The sequence below is a fragment of the Ictalurus punctatus genome, chromosome 3 (genome assembly GCF_001660625.3).
Source record: "Ictalurus punctatus breed USDA103 chromosome 3, Coco_2.0, whole genome shotgun sequence".
Lineage (NCBI taxonomy): Eukaryota > Metazoa > Chordata > Actinopteri > Siluriformes > Ictaluridae > Ictalurus > Ictalurus punctatus.
In genome coordinates, this window is record NC_030418.2 from 33,926,851 (window position 1) to 33,952,150 (window position 25,300).

Genomic DNA, 25,300 nt, shown 5'->3' on the forward strand with positions numbered 1-25,300 from the left:
TTGTATTAGCTTGAAAATATCGGGATCTAATGGTGAATATAATGGAGATTTAAAGCGTGGAAAAAATTGGATTTGATGCTGAATATTGATTTTAGTTGGGGAAATATTGGGATTTTAAATATTTCAATATGATATTGGTATTCCTTTGGGTAATATTTGGATTTGATGATGAATACTGATGTAAGTCAGAGTCATTTGGCCAGTGGTTACAGCATTTGGTTTCTGATCAGAAGGTTATCAGATGCTTATAGATGAGCACAAATGAGCAATGTCTATCCTGAAGCACTTTTTCAGGTCACTCTAAAGTAGAGCCATCAAGCTGGTGAATACGCAATCCAGTTTGCCATTTTGCATGGCAACAGAGCTCTGCTCCTAACCCTGAGCCCATTTATTCCAGTTTGCTGTCTTGAAAGGGGATGCTAAATGGCATTGTGACCAATCCATACTGCCCTGCTGAAAGATTTAGAGCTGTAACACGCCTGCACGCAAACAGCACACACCGCAAATTACATGCTGTTGTCCCTCTGAGGATAAGATTTATGGGAGATCGTAAACCATACCGCTGTCTCAACAAAACGATACGCTGTCAACTGGCCAAAAGCAGCATGCACCCGTGTACAGATTACACTGAGAAAGCAGATGTTGTCAATCATCTTCTGCTTAGGAGGAAAAATATGCTTCTTACTGTGGAAACAGGCTGATTCAGAGACTATGATTCACATTTATTCCTGTATGAATGAAGCACATGATCTTTTGCCCTGAAGCAAAACCTAAACGTCATGAAATAAGCTAATATTCATGGTTCTTTAGTCTTTAGCTCATCCGTTCTTGTAGCATGACCGTGCGTATTTAATTTCAATCGCTGCTTATGAAATCACATCTGCATTGTGTCTGCATTACAATCTGCTACGCCTTTCCACTACCTTGTGTGTAAAATGCAGTATTCCAGATGTTTGGGGGGGAAAAAAAGATCATGCTACTTCAATGGCGCATTACGAATGCAGAGGAACTATGAGCGCTGAAAATAACACTCCAGAGAAGAGCGAAGCAGCACCGCATCCCAATTAGAAGAGCTGCAGTCCTCTCAGTGAGACTTTCATTATAACAGCCAAAAACAAGGAAAGGAGCATTTATTTGGTCATGGAATGGGAGGACCATCGGTGGGCTTGGGTGGCATCTCCATGGAGTTTGAACAGGAAATCTGACTAATGGAGGAGATCTGAATGAGGAAATTAATGAGGAAAGTGATGCCTGTGTGTGTTTTCTGTGTCCGATGTTTCACCTTAACAGTCCATGAGACACAATGATCAGAGGATCTCAGACAGCACGCGATGATACAGGCTTCCATACTGGCCCAGGTTTTTAATCTCTAAAGCATTCCTTATGCATGAAGTAGTTCAGCGCTAGATTGTGTTTATACCAATATTTGTGTTTTGATTTCAACGTCCAACTGGACAGACGTCATTATTTTCACATCCTGCCTGCTACTGTGTGGAGAATCTGGATGGAGTTCCTTAATAGCTTAGCTCTTGAAGGAAAAGGACAGGACACAGGGATCTGATGAGCATCAGTCTTTACCAGCAGAAAAACTCCACTTCTCGAAAAAAAAAAAAAAAAAAGAAAAAAAAAGAAAGAAAGATTAGAAAAAAAGTATTTGTACAAGGTTATATGCCCAAATTTTATCCATTTATCCATCTGTCCATCCATCCATCCATTTTCCATACCGCTTATCTTGTACAGGGGTCGTGGGGAGCCTGGAGCCTATCCCAGACGACTTGGGGCACAAGGTGGGGGACACCGTGGATGGGGTGCCAACCCATTATAGGGTATAATCGTACACAATCTCACCCACCCATTCATATACTACGGACAATTTGGAAATGCCAATCAGCCTACAATCCATGTCTTTGGACTCGGAGGTGAGGAAACCGGAGTACCAGGAGGAAACCCCCGAAGCATGGGGAGAACATGCAGACTCGATCCCACAACCCTGGAGATGCGAGCCCAAATTTTATATTCTTTTACTTTAAGTAATGTAACGTAAAGTAGAGATGGCATGGATCTGATACCCAGTAAGGATCGGATATCGGAGAAGACATATCAGAAACTGGATCAGATCATCAAGATTTGAAACTGGATTTGAAAAAGAAAGTTTAGATTTTTGGCACTGGAAATGTTTATATAAAAAAAATCGATTTTTTTTTTTTCATTATATTTTATACTTCATGATATGAATTATATTTACACTGTGGGTGATTTTTGTGTGATAGAGTATACCTGTGAAGTCCTTCAATGAAAATAAATAAATACATACATACATTAAAAAAAAAACCTAAGCTTTTCAAGAAAACAATTTTTTTTTAGCGTATTACAGTATCAGGATATCGTCTACTAACATTGAAATAATGTCAGTATTAAGTCTTTTTTTCTGACATTAAATAAAAGTATACGTTCTTTAAACTTTCTTTCTGTCTTGCTGGAAGTTCGTTAGTCTATATATTGTGGCACATGTAATGCAATAGAAAAATGCCTTAAGGTATCATGCTATGATATTTGTATTATATATATCACTCACTCACTTTCCCATATATTCCAAAATGCATCAGTTTTTACTATCAACAGCCATCACTGATTAAAAAAATCGAAAACCCGATGCAGTATGTCTCATTAACGAACATGCTGGTGGTGGTGACGGGGCTCGGAAAGAAACCATTCCTGCCAGATAAAAACACGGCGACTTTTATAGACATAAAATGAATCTAAACGTATTGGTAAAGACCTGAGTGAGATCCATCACTGTTGGATCACAAATTTTTTTTTTTTCATCGTGAGAAAATACGTGAAAAAAGAGCCCCAACCTTCTTAAGCTAACAAAGACTTAATGATTATTTCAGCAGAAAAAGTCTGACTCTCTCGAGTGTGTGCTAAAAAGCTAGACTTTCCCACTCTTCTCTTCATCATTCCCTCGCACACCCTCAGGACGGATATGTTTCCCGATCGTATAAACGAGCTTTCCGGTTTAAACTGAGGACGGTGTGTGAACCTGAAGGCGTGAATATGGTGTGGTGTGTGATGATGGTGCGGATGCTTTACACAATATTTTTTCTCTCTTACACAAAGATGAGTGAAGGCCAATGAAGATGGACGCAGTGGTGATTATGAAGCACATTATATGCATTCGTGAGCTATAAAACACATCGTGTCATGCTGTTAAAGCAAAACAATCGCCAGCAGGATGATTATCATTACTGTTTCCCTCTCAAAGAGCATGTTCTGAAGTGTTTCATTCCGGTTATACCAACGGTATAGCATTCCGCTGATGATTTTTTTTTTAATCATCATTTTAATCCATTTCTAGCTACATGGAATGTTGTGGAACGCCATGAAACAAGTTCCCGGGTACGTTGTAACAGCTAGAAACAGTGGTTGGCTCCCCAGACTGTCTCGTTTTTAAAAAGAAGAAATCATGTAAGTGTAAACAAAGTAAAAAGTTTCAGCTTTAGCTCTGACTTTTACAAAACGCTGACACTGGAGACTCCTTCCATAAATGTTAAACAAACATTTCCTTACAGAAAATGTCAACAATTGGGGTTTTTTTTTTCCTTCGTAAATTAGAACTATTGACGCCATAACTCAAAGAAAATCCAGAGTTCCCCCACTCGTAAATACGACTTTGTGGTGGTGTTCATGTGCGTTCGACTTCGAATAAGAATTAGAATTAGAATAAGCGCGTTACAAGAAGAAGCCTGTATTGGTCACATATACGTTACAGCAGAGTGAAACTCTTTTCTTCGCATACCCCCGACTTGTTAGGAAGTTGGGGTCTGATGGCAGGGTCAGACATGATATAGCGCCCCCTGGAGCAGAGACGGTTAAGGTCCTTGCTCAAGGGCCCAACAGTAGCAGCTTGGCAGTTCTGGGGCTTGAACCCCTGACCTTCTCATCAGTAACCCAGAGCCTTAACATAATAAACTTGTGATCTACTGTTCCAACCAATCAGAATTCAGTACTACTCTGGTTATAAAACTGAATAATAGACTACATTTACATCTACATTACATTTATTTATTCACTATAGTAGGCACAAACCCAGAACCAATACTGTACCTACGACCAGACCTATGAGTGTCCCAAAAATCACGGCATTCTTTTAAAGAAGCTTTATTTAAACTCAAACTGATCGAACTCAAACTCCTACAGCACGATGACACGCACCGAGAGAAGAGCGGAAGGACGTGGGTGTTGAGCGACACTTTACCTGATGACTACTTGTAAAAGTGGCTCATGTAAGTGACCTTCTACAGTACGTTTCTGCAGCGATGAGTTACACCGTTTAATATCCGTCCACTTCACTTCACTTTTAAACGGCTGCAAATTCAGCGGTCAGAATCCCTCTGTGCACGCGAATCCAAATATACGGTACAGCAGACCGAGCAGATTTGAGTAAAAATTATTCCTTTGGTTCTGTTCAAATGGATGAAATTTTTATTTCTATTTCACGGTCGCACTACTTCAGAAAGAAATACTAGCCTTTAATCTTGGCATTTTCTACTGATCCTTCTATAATTCAAATAATAATTCAAATTCTCCACAATGCTTTATATATATATATATATATATATATATATATATATATATATATATATATATATATATATATATATTTTTTTTTTTTTTTTCAGCACAAACTCTACTTTTGTAATAAAATATTGGCATTTTCTATTATTCAGAGCTAGTTTCTACCCAGAAAGAGAAACTTGTGCAGATGTCAGTATCAGCTTCATCTAGAGCAGCTGATGGTTCAGGGATCTTCACTCACGTGATCGTAACTCTCCTGGTCACTAGGACAGAATCTTCAACTGACCCCTGTGCCCCCTATACATGTCCTCGCTCTTCAGTTCAGCTCCCTGGGGTGTGACGGAGGGGTCAGTAATCAGTTTGACCCCTGTACCAGTGTTATTGTGCCTCACCTCCCTCTGACCCGCTCTTGACCTCCGGACACCCACCAGCCATTTTCACGTATGCTAGCCGGCGTGCTAACGAGCTGAAAGGACCACCAGAGTCCACGAGTGTCCTCAGTGAACGTACTGCTGAATAACTCACTTGTAAAAGGGTTCATGATCTCGTTTCAGCTTTTCTTCAGTCACCTCTGCTTCTTTATCCGGACTGTAACGATAAAGAGTTTCACACTGATGAAGGTTTGGGTCGACTTTTAGTATTCCCTTTTAATAAATATGAAGGATTTTAAAATTCTAAATAATTATTTAAAGGACTGTTTTTTCAAAAATAGGTTAATGATATAGCTAGCATGGATCCAAAAAACTGATGACAGATGTGAATTTATTACTACTACTTCATTTAATTTAGCATATATATATATATATATATATATATATATATATATATATATATATATATAACAATATACATTGTTCTACTTCATTCTCATGTGAGGATAACGCCTAAGAAGGCCATGTCATGTCACTGAGATCAGTACAGAATATTTATCTGCTTACAGAGACACAAACATGTTCTTCTGCTCAAGCTTCATTTAAACATCTTCCAAGATCCTAAAACTAAGCCTGTTTGAACTGCCTCAAACCGCTTCTTATCGGTTCACAGAATGATATCATGCTCTGCGTTTCATATATAGTAGTGGTTCAGCACGAGCACTTCAGAGCGCTCTCATTACATTATTCTATCCTGTATTAACCATCTTTCTGTAATAAACCTTATTACCTTCAGAGGACAAGTCGACAAGTGTTATCTAATTTCCACGACAATTTGGCGTCTCCTGGCTGGGCTGCGCGAGGCTTTTCAGCTTTTCTGGACAATAAGCAAACCGGAGGATGCTCGGGGAAAAGTTTCATCCTGAGGTCTGTGTTGACCGATGCAGCCTTACCACTGACTGGTAGAATTTAGAATTAGAATTAGAATTTAGAATTCTAAAATAATTTTATGAAGTCATTGTGTATTGAGCACGGCGGATTTTTACGGCGGATTATTATCAAGTGGCATGCCCCAGTTACTCATTCCATCATATCAGCGGTACATGATATATTTGGTAAATTTAACGCACAAGTAAATTCTACTGAGATAAAAAAAATAATAATAATAATAATTATAATTTTAAAAAAAGAAAAGAAGGGAAGAGCAAACTATAAGTCCTAGCAAATTGCTGTATGTGGACTTGCCCTCACAGGTAAACTCTTTTACATTCTTAAGGTTTGGTCTATTGAACCTATAGGTTATATGATTAATTGAATGTCTAGAGATTTGGCACACATTTTGAACCTTTTCTGTCTGTGTACGAGAATGCATATTCACTTGATTTTCATAGCACGTTAAATTGATTAAAACTTTGAAAGTTATAGAAACTGTAAAAATAAAAAAAATTATAAAAATAAAATATGGGTAAAACATATAGCAAAGCACATCCTGTGACAGGGAATATGCACAGAATGTGCTTTCCCAGAAAAAAAGGTAGTTTTAGTCTCAGACAGTTAGAACACCTGAAACTTAATTTGGAGACAAAGGAGACAGAGAGACCCCTAAAACAAAGAGTGAAGTGCAGTTTTTGGCAGACTGGAAGGCATTTGATGAATGACAGAACGAGGCACATAAAGAGAGAAAAAATGTCAGGCAGGGCCCTCATCTGTTTCTCAGTGTGCTAAATTGCAGAAAGCCGATCCCGACCTGGCCTCCGCCCCACCACGATGCCCACAGCCAGTAAGGAGTGAGGAACCTGTAGTTTCAGAGGCAGCTCCTCACGATGAAGCAGCTGAGCCTACACCACCCTATCCAAACCTGTCAGAACTGAGCAACCAACCCCCACCGAACTATGCACCAGCCGTCCTGTCTTCACTGGTGGTGTTACACACGAGATCCCAAGTGAAGGGACAAACAACATTGCTGCCTGAGGGCTTCAGACCAACAAAATCGGACAGAGAAGGGACAGTGCGTGACGTGGTAAATGCCCCAATGCTAGAAGTGGCCGGAGAAGGAGGCCCTATGCTAGTTCACAGACCCTGGACATTGGAACACATCAGGAGCAGCATGACGCATCTGCCGGCACTCTGCGAAGTAAGAGGACGAAAGTTTGGGGATGAACTCCAGATATTCTGCAGAGAATTCAGACCCACCACTCATGAACTATGACGACTGCTCATGGCGAAACTTGGCACGGACCGGGTCAAGGTTTCATGTGCATTCCCAGAGAACGATGCCCGCCTGATCAACCCACAGTGGGACGATGGAGTCAATGCAAGGTACAGAGCACAAATCACGGCGCTCCAGCAGAGGCTGACGAACACCTTTCCTGTGCGACTGGACATGACAAAAATAGCAAAGTGTAAACAACAAGACTCAGAGACTGTATCACAGTACCTGTCCCGGCTCACTGAGATCCATGATGCAAACTCAGGCTTGGAGAAACCCGACGCTCTGGCAGATGGGCAGGCGGATATCACAGCATGGGATGCACATCTCAGAAACAGCTTTATGAACGGCATGAAACCAGAAATTGCCGCTATAGTCAAACAACAATGTATCACCTGGGACACCGGAAGCCTCACACAAATATAAAGGTATGCAATCCACATGGAGAAGCTCCTACGAGAGGTAAAGGAAAGAAAGATGGAGAGCACAGGAAGACCAAAAGCACACAGACGAGGAAGACCTGGCCATCATTGCTATGGACCAGGATTAAACTGTTATAACTGTGGAAAAGTTGGACATTTCGCAAGAGACTGTCCAGAGCAGAAGCGAACTGACGGGCGGAGCTAAGGGAAGGGTGAGGCACCTGGGAACAGAAGAGAATAGGAAATAATAGTAAAGAATCGGAATATATGCACACACCCACATGCAACATTAGTCAGACTGACAATTCACAAATGTCTGAACCAGTCATGACCCTTAACCTTTAAAAGTATAATGCCTCTCCTTTTACACAGTTACCATGTATATCTCTTGTAGTTAATGAGCAAAGTGTCACATTTTTGGTACATTCAGTACAGTATACAGTATATATATGTATATATATATATATATATATATATATATATATATATATATATATATATATATATATATATATATATATATATGTATATATATTTCTGCTTTACCTCTGATTGTAATAATCGCACTGACACTGGAGGCTCCTTCCATTCATTTTAAATAAACATATACTTACAGAAAACTTCACGATATCAACGAGTCTTTAAATCCGTCACTATAGAAACAACAAAGTACATTTACAGCATATAAAGTTGTGATTAGCAGCTGCATTACTGTCAGAGCTGCTGTTGTAGAAAATTAATCGACACCTTCTGAGCAGTTAGACTCCAGAACTTAACAGCACTGTGGTGTAAGGGGTTTAATATATGGCTCCTATACAATGTGTATGATTTAATGGAGTTTTTTTGAAGAATTTGCTCTCGGTTCTTCATAATTCATCTGCCAGACTTTTATTACAACATGGTCATGCACTAACGAGGGAGTAGGTGGAAATGTGTGTGTGTGTGTGTGTGTGTGTGTGTGTGTGTGTGTGTGTGTGTGTGATTGATGGCATCATCTGCCACCTCCAGTTTCCCCGGTCAGTCCTTTAATGCCGCCATGTTTAACGTGTTAGGATCGGCATGACCGATGCTGATGAACGCTAAACGACAGAGTGACTGATTTTCAATTAGTTGAACACAGCACAGGCACCTGAGGGACAGATTTACACCGCACCAGAGGAACGGTGGATTTTTTTCATCGTGTAATGGAAATAACTGACGTTTGTAACAAGTAATCAGCACGCATTTGCGTAATTCTCACCCAGTGACAGCGCGTAACTGGAAAAAATGCTCACAGAGCGAGAGACAGATGCAGAAACTTCACAAACGTATTTTTAACTCCAGACTAAAAATGTTTTCGTTTTTTTAGTGACATTTCAGTTTTCAGCGTTCTACGGTCTACTTTCGTCGTCGATGTGTAAAGGTCTAAAGAAATCTTTATAACTTTATGCTGTATGTAGGTAATAATAATTGTGATTTGGGATGATAAAATGCATATACACAATGAGACAACTTGTAAAATCCATCATGGTTGGTTTTATGGCTGGTTTTATTTTTTAATCCAAAGTAAAGTCCCGTGTCCTATAAATAATGTGCTACAATCATGCATAAGCCTGGCTTTGATTGTGCAAACGGTACACACAACAAGCTCTCGAGAGCCATGCAAGTGCATAATCACCGATCAAAAAAAAATAAATTTCATTTCCATATCAAAAGCGTACCATGTCTTTAAAAAAAAAAAAAAATCACTGTTTATTTTCCCTTTTGTGTCGGAAACAAAGAGCCTCGGTGCTCCAGTGGACCTGCACTAGATCCGGCGCTCCCTGGATTTGGGCTTCTTCTTATTATTTTTATCCTATAAGATTCTTATTGGAGCTCCACAGAGAGGCAGAGAGGCAGGAGGCAGGTGGGTGGAGTAAGAGCCGTCCCATGATGCCCCTGTGAGTGACGGGTGAGGCCCAAAGTAGAGGCAGGCGCTCATTAAAACACTGTGAATTAGGGAGCGTGCTTTGTGTTGAAACGCTTTGTGTTGCATTTCACAGTCTGATACAGAGGCGGGGTGCGTTTACTTTTACTCGACAATGCTTTGTGGTGTGCTTAGTTTAAGGTACGGGTTTTACACGTTTACACCTGAGTGTCGCCGAACAGGCGTTTCAGCTTATCACTGCCGTTATTTATCTTTCAAACGTGAGCCTTACTTCAATTTCTGATAAATAATAATAATAATAATGATAATAATAATAATAATAATAATAATAATAATAATAATAATAATAATAATAAAAACACACATCAGCAATAGTATATATGTAAGGAAGGAATAAAACACTGTGTCATGTGTCAGTGTCATGCTGTTTTGGGAAAATAATCATTGACTACGTTTACATGGACAGCAGTAATCTAATTATTGACCTTATTCTGAATAAGACGTATAATATTCTGATTAAGGTGTTTACATGAGTCGCTTTTAGAATACTCCTTTCATGTTCAGGTTTTACATGTGATAGAACGTAGATGGATTAACGGCACACGTCTTTACGTCCCCGCGTCACGCCGGCCGACGTTCCCTCCGGAATTTCACGTATCGACATACAGTCGGTCTTCGTTATGGAACCGTATACAGTTTGGGGTGTTTTCATTTTATTTTATTTTTCTTTACTAAAGCTTCAAGTGCGGTTAATTATTTGTCGTGCTGTACGTGCAAATAGACGACTGCTTGAAGCCGTGGGCTGCGTCCCAAACCACGTACTTACCGTCTATATAGTATATAGAGATACATGTATTTCTCCTACTATATAGCAGGTAAGTACGCGGTTTGGGACGCAGCCGTGCTCTCTTGTTTGCCGTCAGACGGTCGAGCGCTGCCGTGTGTGATCGTGTCCTATCGCACGATGCGGTGAAAACTCCCACACGACGTTAATAGTGTGATTAAGGTGTGTACACGTCTGTAACGCACGTCGATTCGTAATTCCATTTGTGTTTACTCCGAGTGTGACTTTAATCAGATTAAGGTCATCAGTAATCTCTGTTTACATGCTAGTATCGTAATCAGAGTATCGTCTTAATGGGGTTCATATCGGATTATCGTCGTCCATGTAAACGTATAGAATGACAGTGTGGTGTGAAGTTCTAGAGTTACTGTTACCACTTTGAAGTTGATTATTTTCCTATAACAGTGTATCATTCCTCTTATACAGTAATATTTCTTTTTTTTTTTTTATAATGTAGTATATATGTATATAACTACGTACTTTCTTATCCGTTTATAGTTACATTTGTCCATGAAACATCCTGTTCTCATGATTTTCGGAGGTGGAAGGACACCAGAGAACCCAGAGGAAACCCCTACGGACACGGGGAGAACTTGAAAACCTCCTCAGATTGCATTTTGCTCAGAAATGCTCATCGTCTACCAATAAAATGTCTGATCAGTTCACACCCACATATTTTTGCAAAATCTCTTCCTCCATCCCCTGAGCAGGACGCTTGCTCCGGTTGATGGATCGCTGCTTTATGATCGTAGCGAATGCTTCTGCTCTGCGTTAATCACCCATAATCCCCGCCATCTTTTCACCTTTATTGCTAATTGCCTTGCACTAAGTCATGAGCACTACGTAAAGCAGGGAGTCGTCGTGCTCAAGCTGTTATCCGTTCAGAATTCTCTGAAGCGTCTCGGCTTTCACGGCACTGCGACGTGAGCATTTAGTGTCGGAGCTCAGAGGCTCGGTGAGAACGCGGGGACGAGACGCTGGACAGTTCGGGGGAGGATGCATTCATTATTGAACAGTGGCTCAGAAAGGGGGTCTGCCATCACTATCAATTATTCAGACTCTCCCTCACTATCGCCCCCTCCATCCTCCGCTCTGTCTCCGTCTCTGCTTTCATCTTTTCTTTCTTCCTTTTCCTACGCTTGCTCTCGGTGCGTGTTATCTGCGTTCATCTCATCGCTGTGTAATAAAGTGGTTCGCACCACGGCTGAGCGAGCAACACGGTCTAATATTAAGCGGTAACAAAAGAATCCTGTCCGTGCATTAACGCGTCCCGTGTCATGCTGCTACAGGAAAACGATCGACGACGGACGAGTGACGTAGCGATCCTGACGTTGATTACTTTCCAATAACAGCATGTCCTGTAGTGTTTTACTCCTTCAGTACCACCAATTTACAAATGAGGTTTAAAAACAGTATTATTATTTTTTTTTGTCCATTTATAGTTACACTTAATATTGTGGAACATCTGCTAAATAAGTTTGCACTTGCGTTCTCACTTGTTAAAGCAGCTATAAAATGGTCGTTTCCTCACTAGCCTCTCTAATGTTTAAGTTAATAAGATAAAACATCGCAGCTTGTCATGTCACCGAGAAACCGCAACGCGTAAACTCCACGGTCCTGAAGGTGTCGTTCGCTAAAATGCCTAATTTAGAGTGTATTGCTTTAACAAACCTACATAGCTCACCTAAAATCTACATCGATAAAACTAGCTAGCTAACACTAGACAGCTAGGTCATGTTTTTAGTGAGTTGTTGTCTATGTATAATGTCATTGTAAAATGTTACATCACGTCACGTACTCATCGAGACTTGTACGCCTTTCTGTCTCTTTCTCTCTAGTATAAATGCGCTTCAAAGAGATGTGTATATATGTCCGGTGGTTGCAGGCTAGACCATCGCTTTGCATTATTTCGCCACTGACACGACTCCAAAGCCATAAGAACCTTCTAGAGATACATCATTGGAAAGTGTTCATTTAGCCCAGTGGTCACCAACCTTCTTTCTTGAGATCTACCTTTCTGCAGGTTCCGTCTCCAACCAAAATCGACCAAACCTGTATTAGTCGATCAAGAACAGGGTTGCTGACCACTGGTTTAGATGAATAGCACTCACTGTCTTTTAGTGCTAATCCATAATAGTAAATGTTGCTAGGATACTCAGGTCTTTTAGCAACCAGGTTTTAACCAGGTTTTATATATATATATATATATATATATATATATATATATATATATATATATATATATATATATATATATATATATACGGTTGCAATCAAAATGATTCAACCCAGATTGCAAATCAGGTTTATTGTCAAAATGTACAGACTTTCAGCTGTTTGCGATGAACAAAAGCTTTTGAAATAGTTCAACACAACGACTGCTTCAAGTGGTTTCTCCAAACTCAACTGAAAATGCATCTGTACTGACTTCAGAAGTCTCAAAATTATTCAACCCCTTCATGGCGAGCATCTTTAGTACTTAGTGGAGCACTCTTTTGCTGTTATGACCTGCTGTAAACGAGATGCAGAGCTTCTGGCAGTGTTCCTGAGGAATCTTACCCCATTCCTCATGAGCAATGGCCTCCAGCTCAGTAATTTTCTATGGGGTTCAAGTCAGGTGAGTGTGATGGCAGTGTAGAATCTTCCAGGACTTCTTCTGCAACCAAGCCTTGGTGGAATTATATATATATATATATATATAAGGGCCTTTCTCAAGGGCCCAGCAGTGGAAGCTATGGAGTGCTGGTATTTGAACTTATGACCTTCTGATCAGTAGTACAATGTCTTAACCACTGAGCTACCACTGCCACAACCCAGACCCTAACTCTAACCCTTACCCTAACCCTAATCAAGATATTCACAAGATGTAATTTATTTATTTATTTATTTATTTTAGCTTTTTACAGCCAAGACATACATTTCAGCGTGACTTATTGTGTCAGATGTTGGCACCGGACTTATAAAATGTGCTTAAGTTCAAGCTCAGATTTGCGTAACTTCTCACGTAACTTCTGAACAGTGAAAGTAGTTGTGTCTGAGGTCTGAGTACCTGAACGTTGGCACGTTCAGCATTAAATCCTCGCTACGCACACGCTGAATACGGCACTGTGACTGCAATTGTTGTCCAGCTGCCATTCATAAATTACACGGTCTTTGTGCAAAAAAAAAAAACGGGTGTAAATGTAAATCTGTAAATACAATACTGAAATCAAACAGTACCGTTGTTCTCCTGAGCCACATGAAAACCCCGTTCGGTTCATACACTATGATGTATCCGTGTCCATGCGTTAACAGCACGAGAGCCTTCCCACTTCACCTCACCATCTCCTAACATCTAAATAAATCACAGAATTGCTAAATAAATAAACACACGAATCATTTACTGAGGTTTTCTAAATCCACGGCCTCGCTGAGCAAAGAGCAAGTGGAATTAAGAGTGACGTATTTCTGTAAATCAGGGGCTCAGCTGGATTTTAGAAGCTTCGCCCATCCTGATACTGTAAACAACAACTGAACAAAGCGACGCCCGTCTCTCTCTCTCTGACCCTTCCCATCATCCATCTGCCCTTCTATCCCTCGCTCCCTGGTTCACTCTCCATCTGTCAGACTCTCTCACACACGCACACACACACACACACACACACACACACTCTCAAATGCACAGCAAGGTCAGGGTTCATAATTATCTAATGGTTAGGTTTCAGAAGGAGAAGAAAAGACCAGGCGTAGTTAAAACTGTAGCAGCAGAGCAGGTCACATGACCAGAGAGACAAAGATGAACGGTGAATTAAAACTCACAATAGAAGTAAATAAAAATACATTATGGACTAGAAAATGTATTTTTTGGGCTCTAATGTTTACATATAACTGCAAGACATTTATTTTTTTGTATTTCTATTGTTGATTATGCTAATGTTTGTTATTATTTTAACACAATAACCATGCTTCTTCAAGGGTCCAAAATGTGGTTCTAGTTGGAACCCTTTCTGAGAGGAATCCACTCATTTGTATGGCTCTACAGTACATCGAACCCTTACGTGTTCCCCAGAGGGACAACCAAAGAACCCTTAGGGGTTCTATTTTTTGTTTGTTTGTTTAAAGAATGTGGTTAACAGTAGCTAATGTAGGACCTGATTATGACCCTTTTTCCAATCATGATCTACCCTCCATTCTGACCCTTTTCGTTTTCCGCATTACTTTATTTTATCCTTAACTTTTTACGTTATTTTATTCACTCTCACTCCTCTCCGAGATTAGTTCGAACTCTTCCCCATATATCACGCCTTATTTTATTAATATTACTTAACGTTACTACCGCGAGATGGCGGGTAGGGGGCGGGGTCTCCAGAGCGGTCGGTTCAAAACATCAGAGAGTTTTTATTAGGATTAAAAAGAGGACTATTTGTGACTTGTAGCAACTTAGTCTGCTGTTGGAAAACCATAAAAAGAGAAGCTTCACTTTGGGATGTCTTTGATATGCGATGTGGTCCGGCGGTTGTAAGAGTAAATGGCCTTCATTTTCACATATATTATTCATTTTATTTTTATTTATAAAAGACGTGTTAATTTCACCGGCGCAATATAAATCACGTTATCGACCCTTCAGGTCCCGCTGTGTTAAAACACTCGGATTTAACACGCCGGTGTCGAGTGTTCAGGGTGTGAACACGCTTTGCCCTGGGCTTGGGTTCAGTAGAGCAGTGTGACATGATGGAGATTCGTTCAGGGGACAAATTCGCAGTAAACGCAGGTCTTACACACTGGATGAAACAACACATACAAGTTTATTTCTAATGACGCAAATCACTTACCAACGAACACCACCCCCCCACCACCCACCCCCCCGCCCCCAGTCTTACAGTCTTCATAAGGACAAGGACAAACATGTCGTGAAACAAGAAGGAAAAAATAGACAAAGCCGTGGGAGTGGAAGTTCAAGACAAACCCCTGAACCCTTAGGATGAACTGAATATATTAAAAAACCCAAAAGACTTAAAGCAGACCTCGAAGTTGTATTATACTGTATCCGCTGTTAAAGTGCAAACAATACGACTAAATAAGGCAAACGCAAACCTTTAACACTTCCTGTTCTATATATAACCTGTGACATTCAGAAGCCAGAATTTTACAGTGCTGTGGTACATGGATTATTTACGGTAATATAACACATTCAGGAGGACTGTAATAAAAAACAGCTCGCAACGTCCTTTCCTGTTCTCCCAACGGAGCTACGGCGATTGAATAAGTCCTTGGCCAAACCGTCTGGACCAGACAGACAGGTGTGTGTGTGTGTGTGTGTGTGTGTGTGTGTGTGTGTGTGTGTGTGTGTGTGTGTGTGTGTGTGTGTGTAGGAAACAGCATGCAAATCTCTCCTTCCTGCACCACCACACAAAAGTATAACAAAGCCAGGGGCCCCAATCATACCTCCCACCCACACACACATACACACACACACACATACACACACACACACATACACACTCCAAACACGGTGCAGCGTGGAGCACTGAGCTGTACTAAAAAGCCAAAGTGTTTACAAGATGCCATCTCACACTCGTTAGAGTGCACTATATAAAAAACATCTCGTATCTTCACACGGTAAAATACACACATTTTTTTCTTCTCACCAGAGTCTGGGGGAGTTACACAAGCTAAGAAGTGATTCAGGATGCTTTCGCTACAGCATTATGGCAAAAAAAATGTTGTGCATTATGGTAAAAATACACCTGATAGCCACATGATTGGCTGATTAGGTAATTGTGTGACTGAGCAGGTGTACAGCTGAGTGTATAATCTATGCGATATTTAATTAGTTGATTATTATAAACATATAATTAGAATTATTAACCCTATTTCTAGACTCTATTTATTTATTTATTATTAAATGGGGTAGACATTGGACTTCTGACCAGAAGGCCATGAGTTCAAATCCCAGCACCACCAAGCCGCCACTGTTGAGCCCTTGAGCAAGGCCCTTAAGCATCAACTGCTCAGTTCTATAAATGAGATATACTGTATGTAAGTCGCTCTGGATAAGGGATACGAGATAATGGATACGAGATAAGGGATACGAGATAAGGGATAAGGGATATGAGATAATGGATACGAGATAATGGATACGAGATAAGGGATAAGGGATACGAGATAATGGATACGAAATAAGGGATAAGGGATACGAGATAAGGGATAAGAGATAATGGTTACGAGATAAGGGATACGGGATAAGGGATAAGAGATAATGGATACGAGATAAGGGATAAGAGATAAGGGATACGAGATAAGGGATACGAGATAAGGGATAAGAGATAATGGATATGAGATAAGGGATACGAGATAAGGGATATGAGATAAGAGATAAGGGATAAGAGATAAGGGATAAGAGATAAGGGATACGAGATAAGGGATAAGAGATAAGGGATACGAGATAAGAGATAAGGGATACGAGATAAGGGATAAGAGATAAGGGATACGAGATAAGGGATAAGAGATAATGGATATGAGATAAGGGATACGAGATAAGAGATAAGGGATAAGAGATAAGGGATAAGAGATAAGGGATACGAGATATGTGATAAGGGATACGAGATAAGGGATAAGAGATGAGGGATAAGAGATAAGGGATACGAGATAAGGGATAAGAGATAATGGATATGAGATAAGGGATACGAGATAAGGGATATGAGATAAGAGATAAGGGATAAGAGATAAGGGATACGAGATATGTGATAAGGGATGCGAGATATGTGATAAGGGATACGAGATAAAGGATACGAGATAAGAGATAAGGGATAAGAGATAAGGGATACGAGATAAGGGATGAGGGATAAGGGATACGAGATAAGAGATAAGGGATACGAGATAAGAGATAAGGGATATGAGATAAGAGATAAGGGATTAGGGATAAGAAATAAGGGATAAGGGATAAGAGATAAGGGATATGAGATAAGAGATAAGGGATAAGAGATAATGGATATGAGATAAGGGATACGAGATAAGGGTTATAAGAGATAAGGGATACGAGATAAGGGATAAGGGATACGAGATGAGGGATAAGGGATACGAGATAAGAGATAAGGGATACGAGATAAGAGATAAGGGATATGAGATAAGAGATAAGAGATAAGGGATAAGGGATAAGGGATAAGAAATAAGGGATAAGGGATAAGAGATAAGGGATAAGAGATAATGGATACAAGATAAGAGATAAGGGATAAGGGATAAGAAATAAAAGATAAGGGATAAGGGATAAGAGATAATGGATACGAGATAAGAGATAAGGGATAAGAGATAATGGATACAAGATAAGAGATAAGGGATAAGAGATAATGGATACGAGATAAGGGATAAGGGATAAGGGATAAGAAATAAGAGATAAGGGATAAGAGATTATGGATACGACATAAGAGATAAGGGATAAGGGATAACTGTGTCTGCCAAGTGCCATAAATGTAAACGCAAATGTAATGTACTGGTAGGTAATTTATCATCTGGAAAGAATTGATTCTTTCCAGAATCAAAAACTAGAATCAACTCTGGTAAACATTTGAATCGAATATTAGGGAATAATGAATCTTTTTCCATGTTTTCGTGCGTGTTGGCTGTCAGTACTTCACTTTAATTAAAATCAATAGCAATGACCGAATTTCAGATGGAGATCAGGGACAGGTTGTTGTTTTTGGGGATTTTTTTTTCTGCAGAAAATAAATAATTGAATGTATTACCGTGAGGTGGCACAGTGCTACAGCAGGTAGCATTCCCACCTCACAGCTCCGGGCTTCAGGGTTCGGTCCTGAGCTCTAGAGACTGTATGTACACGCAAGCTGCAGGCGCTAATTGTGATTGTAAAAGTACGACTCCGCGATCCCTGATCGGTTTAACTCATTCATCTTCTTACATATAGTATCTTAGTAACTATTATCACAGAGCCACACACACTCCCGATCTATAGTCATGGCCAAGAATCATCAGTGCAGAATAAATCAGTATCTCGTCGTGTTTAATACATTATTCCGACAATGATTATTTTCAATTATTACACCGATGGTCATCTGAGTGCTGTGTGATTTTAGATGTTAATTAAAGGGCATTAATGAAAATAAAAAATGGGTATTAATGAATCAGGCTGACAGCTCAGACGTTGTCTGGCACAGATCCACACACACACACACACACTCACACCTGTCCTCCATCTCCCTGATTCACTCTAGTGATAATTGAAGAGTCATTTCCGATCCCCGTCAGCGTCACTGTAATTCTCAGGTGCAGCGTCACTGTCAAGTCCGTAAGAGTGATAATAAAAATGCATTATAAAGATCTTTACACCGCACAGTCCCCGTTGACTTCTTGATTGATTCTGATTAGTTAAGAAGGTCTCGATTACTTTTCTATAACAGCAGCTCACACTAGGGCAGATTCACAAAGGAATAAAACACTTCAGGGCATGCCGTTATAGGAAAAAAAAACAGTTTCCCGGTAGTAACAGTACATCAGCGTCACCACACTACACCACACCACACCACACCACACCTCCTTACGTCTTTAAGGTTAAGGTTGAAAGGTTACGAGTCATAGCATTGGCATAAAACAATATGACTGAGACATTAAAGAAAGAGTCAATTGCAATATTTATCACGCGTGTGTTTCTGTGCACAGTGTGTAGTTCATTGTGATTCTTTTATAGTGATATTTGAAACAGAGGAGTAGGCTACACTACGATGCCGCTGAGAATCTGAGTGGTTTTAGATGCAGCTAGGTGGCTAAAAGTGTTCAACCACAACAAGGAATCAATGGGAATGGGATCAAAGATGGAAGAACGCTTTATTATCGGTAATTGTTTTTGGGTTTTTTTACACGTGGGTTGAGCTTTTGGCGCAGGGTCAAACTGCTGTAATGGAGGACAGAGCTGAGCCAGGCTTCTGGGCCTAAACACGTCATGTGGTATTTATCTCATCAACGACTGGAGGGCAGCGTTAACACAGGACGTGTTCGAGTCTAAATAAACAAACAGAGAGCAAGGTTTTATGAGCTAATCGCTAACAGTGTGTCTGTTTGTCCGTATATTTAACCTGATGGATGGGAATGTGCTAGGATTACACATAAGGAATGAAACACTCCGTGTTGTGCTGTTATAGGAAAATAATCAACGGACTGATGTGATGAAGCAGAGTTACTGTTTTCTGTGTTTTATTTCCCTTATACCACAGCAATTTACCAATGATTCATTATTATTTATTTTTTTTTATTAGTAAAGAACGACAAGTTGGACCTTTGTTTTTATCTGTTTATAGTTACCTGTAATGTTGTGGACGTTCTAATGTTGTGAAACATTCCTGTTCTCAGAAAACGAAGAAGAAGAAAAAAAAACCCACACAGCTTGACATATTATTGAGAAAACAATAAAACGATGTCATGAAGGTGCTAGAAAGCCTACAGTTACAGCTTCACCTCTGACAAAGCGCTGGCACTGGAGACTCCTTCCATGAACGTTACTATATCTGTGATTACACGCATCTGTAATCTGCCTAGGTGGAGCCCCCGCCGTGCAAGTCCGAGGGTTGCTATAGAAACGATAACACGTGAATATTAACGAGTGATTTGCAGCTGCACTACTGTCAGAGCTGCTGTAATAGAAATTTAACCGACACCTTTTAATTTGCTTTACGATGGAATAAAAGCGGTTCTTGGTCTTAAACTCGGTTTAATCCATATTTACTCTCATTGCCTTTACAACACACACACACACACACACACACACACACACACACACAGAGTGCTGAGAGTGTACAGTATGTATTCTTCCCTGCACTTCATGGCTTTTAACTAGGGTTTTCAGGAGGCGCTGATTGACAGCAAGTGTGTGTGTGTGTGTGTGTGTGTGTGTGTGTGTGTGGACATGGAGCTTCAGCTGCTGTCGACACTAATAACACACTCTCACAACAATACACACATCCAATTAGAGTCAAAGAAAACCCCCACACACACGGACAAGCTGCAGCCTGACAGGCTTTTCACATAAATGTTTTTATTAATAAATAAATAATCAGCATGGTGCATTTGTTTCAGGTGTTTCATGCTTCATGCTTCGGACCGCGTATCTCTGCTCATGTTTATTGACTTTGTGTTTGGAATAAAGACTTTGATCTGCACTTGCTTCCGCTATCGCCCCATTTCGTAACAGAAATATATATATATATATATATATATATATATATATATATATATATATATATATATATATATATATATATATATATGCATTTACAGAGAAACCGCAAAGCATAAAAACTTAAAGTTACAGCTTTACCTCTGACTGCTACAGAGCACTGACATCAGAGACTCCTTCCATGAATGTTAAAAAACAGCTCTTATTATTGTTAGTAGTAGTAGTAATACTAGTAGTAATAGTAGTAATAGTACTAGCAATAGTAATAGTAATAGTAGTAGTAATAGTATTAGTAATAGTAATAGTGATAATAGTAGTAGTATAAGTAGTATTTTACTTTTAGCTTTTTATGTATTTATTGTTATTTCTTATCTAGAGAGCCTCAGAGGAGGGGTTTTACGTTCAGAAGTCAAGCACACAGCCACAAAATTACACCCATGTGTCTCTGATGATTCAGCTTGGCCCATCAATCCTCTGATAACAAAGAAATCATCACACAATAGTCAAAGGACAATTACACAGACGCTGTACCCCCAGGGATGAAAATTCGGGACACCACAGGAATACAAGCACAAATCTAGCTAATCAGGGAATTTCAAGAGCTCTTAAAACCACTGTAAAACAAATAAACAAACAAACAAAAACCCCAACAAACATATATGTGCATTTCCCACTTAAAGCACTAACTACTGGATGGAGCTTATCGTAATAATCCACCCATTCTGATTTATTTTAAGTACTGATATATAAACATGGCTATCCTTCGTTGAACACATTCAGCTTGTAAGATTGATCAGATCTCTTTATGACTTGGTTGTGATAAGCCTTCACAATATCTCCTGTGTGGTCCAAAATATGAGACAGCTGTAAACAAATCGCTGAGCGGAAAACAAGGAAGACGGTGCCAGACACCGTGTGTAATGAGAGACGGTTTATGCCTCAACAGCAACAGTGCTTAATTAACTAAGACTAACGACATTAGAGCTCAGCATCAACTCGACTTAATATAAAGGAATACTCATTCACTTGTGCTGCTTTTAATAACTTCTAGGACCATAAAGATACTGCTTTAGATCTGATAAAGTTCAGATACTAATAAAGAAAGAAATTATCCGGATAATGCTGAGATAATGAACTTAAATGGGCAACGATCTGAAAAAGAATTGTTCTATTTACTTACATAGCCTGCTTTTGCTAATTCATAGGCATTTCCGGGTCAACAAGGGCGGAGCTTATACCGTATTAAATATGATCAGCCAATCAGAGGCTTCTTTGGCTTGATGTGGCATGCAATAATTGCTTGTCAATATAACCAAGTGAGGCAGGTACCTAAATACAGCACCAAGCTAAAGTTACCCACTAGCGCACTAGCTTAGTTGAAATAACATTCTGTAGCTGCTCAAGTGCTGTTGCAAACGTTAAGCTAACCAGTTTATTGTTAACTGAAAACTTAACCAAGTAGCCAGCTAGCTAATGTTTCGACAGAATTCAACAAAGCTGTTGTATGAATCATAATAACAATGGCATGTCATCATATCCCTCAACCTTAAACTGAAGATACAATAAACTGACACGTGGACTGATCCATGCCAAACACTGCTGTATTGGTATATTCCGCTCACTCCAGGGCTTCAGCACATTCAGACTTGTTCAGTATCCTCAGGCCTCAATCAGAGTATTGATTAAATACCAAACGTTTTTTTTTTAAAAACAACACGTCTGTAGTTCTAGGAAGGCTGCAGCTCTGAAAAGAAATGGGGAAACAATCGATATGAGGCAGAGAACACAATTCTCCCAGCCTTCGAATTCTCTTTCCCATCAATAAAAGATTGTGAGTGTTTTCACAGGTCCGGTCTAGGACATTTATCTATTCGAGGATCTTTTCGTAAAAGTAGATTCTCCAGATTCCACTAAACAGTTCTGTTTATCTGTAGTGACTGGGGTATTTTTAATGATCGGTAAGATTTTCCTGATCAGCTCATTTAACTTTAGATATAGCTCAGATGGTATGGGTCTCATTGTGTTGGTCTTGGTTAGTATGGGATATGGTATTGTCTTGGTCTTAGCTGGTGGGGGACTTGGTCTTCTCTTGGCTTTGGTTGGTATGGGTTTTGGTCTTGTCTTGGTTTTGGAAGGTATAGGTTTTAGTCGGGTCTTCTTCTCAGATGCGATAGGCATAGATCTTGTCTTGGTCTATCATGATTATGGGTCTTAGCCTTGTCTTGGTCTCACATGGTATGGGCAGTGGTCTTGTCTTGGTCTTGCTTGGTATGGGTTTTGATCTTCTCATGGTTTCAGATGGTGTGGATCATAATATTATCTTGGTTTTGAATGGTATGGGTTTTAGTCTTGTCTTGGTCTTAAATTGTATGGCTCTTGGCCTTCCCATGATCTTGGTTAGTATGGGTCTTGGTCTTGTCTTGGCCTTGGTTGATATGGGTCCTGGTCTTGTCTTGGGCTCGGATAGTATAGGTTTGATTTTGTCTTGGTCTCAGATGCTATAGATGTTTGTTTTGTCTTTGTCCAGTTTGTATAGGTCTAGCTCTTGTTTTGGTTGATATGGGTCTTAGTCTTGCCTTTATTCAAATGGTATGGTTTTTAGTCTTGTCTTGTTATAGGTCAGTATGGGGTTTGGTCTTGTTTTAGTTTTGGTTAGTATGGGTTTTTGTATTTGCCTTTCGCTCAAATTGGATGGCTCTTGGTCTTGGCCGGTATGGGTATAGGTATTAACTTTGTCTAGGCTGATCATGTCTCAGTCTCAGGTAGCATGGGTCTTGGTCAGTCTTGGCCTAAGACGATATGGGTGTTGCTCTTGTCTGGGTCTCAGTTTGTATAGATCTAGGTCTTGTCTTGGTTGTTATGGGTCTTAGTCTTACTTGAATGGTATGGGCCTTGGTCTAGGGAGGTATGGGTTTTGATATTGGTAAGAGATTTGGTTTTGTATTAGTCTTAATTGGCATGGATTTTGGTCTGGTCTTGGCTGGTATGGGTGTTGGTGTTGTCCCCATATCAAATGGGATGGGTTTTTATTTTGGTCTTAACTGGTATGGATGTTGGTTTTATCTTGGTCTTGACTGGTATGACTGTTTTTCTTTTCTTGGTTTCTGTTGGTGTGGATCTTGGTCTCGTCTTGAACTTGACTGAGATAGTCTTGACCAACACTGGATTTCAGTTGGTTTCTGTACATTAGACAAAGCTGTCAGCAAAAGGGAAATCAACAAGACTCCATCATATTGTGTTCACAACTGCTACAGAAGCTAATCATAGCTGTAGCAAAACAGCGTACAAGCTCGATCCTCAGTTCTTATCTCTGCTTATTGGTGATGTTGTGAGAAAAAGCCCCTGGAGACCCAGAACATTGTTCTTGGCTGTTCTGTCAGACCGAACAGAGATAAAACATCCTTAATAGAATGAAAGGCCTAATCACTCAGGACTGAAAACAAAAGCACAACAATACTTTACGACCTCCTGTGCAGGCCACATTTCAGCCCTGATAACTGCTCTAAATGCTGTGTCCTGGGTTAAACACCATAATTAAGAATGCTGTGTTAAATTTTATTATCACGACTTCATTACCGCAAACGTGTTACTTGGATCATTACAAGTTTAATGTTCACGGTAATGAAATAATTCCAGTTCAGATCAATTTAATAACTTGAGGTCATTCTTTCCTCCACGGATGTATGCTAATTTCCATATTCTGAGCCAAAATGGCTGTTCCGGCAGTACAGTCGGTCTCTCCATCATTTTTCTTTAACTAGATGGATGTACTATCTTAGCAAAAACCTCGCATACACGCATTCAGTAGCCCAGAGTCTAGAGATCGATCAGACCACTCCGAGTCCATCATGCTTGGAAGGTGAGCGATTGATAGCCATCTGAGATCAAAGAAGATCCTCACAAGTATTTAATTTCAGCCTCATCCTGAATGTATAATCAATGAAGCGTACGGTTAAAGAATGTGTAGAAAGTGCTGAGCCTGAGGCCACGGATTCAGTGAGTGATTTGTTCATAGACCGGGTTTTAAATAATATTTTATCGAATGTTATGGCGGTCGGACAGTTAAAGAAGTCGAAAAGTCGAAGTGGTCTCGCTTTGATCCAAAGAGAGCTCTTCTGAGAAAGTGAATCGACTCCGAATCGACTCGACTGTAGCAGGTGAATCAGACACGCTGGGGGTTTTTGGGTTGCAATGTTTTGTTTTTTTTCTGACCAATATATGAAAGAGTTTTTTGAGCACATTTTCAGCGCTTGTGTTGATATAACTGATTACACACACACACACACACACGCACACACGCACATCAAGGTTCTGTGTAATGAGGACAAGGCTACGCATTTAACATGATGGCTAATCCAGTTACTGTACGAACTTTAATCTGAAACCTTCCACCATCTGCCGAGGGTGAATGATTTATCTACATCCCTGTGTGTGTGTGTGTGTGTGTGTGTGTGTGTGTGTGTGTGTGTGTGTGTGTGTGGACTGATGAGGGATTTTTCAGAGACCCCTCATAAATCAGACCCTTCACTTCTGCTACCCACAATTAGCATCAACCTCCTCAACCCCCCCTTCATCTTTTCCTCGTTTCCTTGTTCCCTCTCTTTCTGTCTTTTCACGTTGTTTGTTTTTCTTTCTTTCTTTCTTTCTTTCTTTCTTTCTTTCTTTCTTTCTTTCTTTCTTTCTTTCTTCCTCTCTGTTCCTCATTTTCATTTTCCCCTGTCTTTTTCTTTCTCTCATTTTAGCCCTCTCTTTCTCTCTGTTCCTCATTTTGTTTTTTCCCCCCTCTTTCTCTTTCTCTCGTTTCCCCC

At 40.0% G+C, this 25,300-nt stretch overlaps 1 protein-coding gene across 5 annotated transcripts in view; it reads right to left on the reverse strand.

The window, feature by feature from the left end:
- The window catches only part of gpm6ab (glycoprotein M6Ab), a 75,599-nt gene that overhangs the window by 21,166 nt on the left and 29,133 nt on the right, over positions 1 to 25,300 (reverse strand). The window contains exons 1-2 of one of the 5 annotated variants that reach the window (XM_017463382.3): positions 5,740 to 5,903; positions 5,104 to 5,166 (exon numbers count right to left, since the gene is read on the reverse strand). The exons of the other annotated variants lie outside the window; for them this stretch is intronic. Of the exons in view, the coding sequence (XP_017318871.1) occupies positions 5,104 to 5,119 (16 nt within the window). The 5' untranslated portion in view covers positions 5,120 to 5,166; positions 5,740 to 5,903. Of the gene's footprint in view, positions 1 to 5,103; positions 5,167 to 5,739; positions 5,904 to 25,300 lie in introns of those variants that run through there. 5 annotated transcript variants of the gene reach the window in all.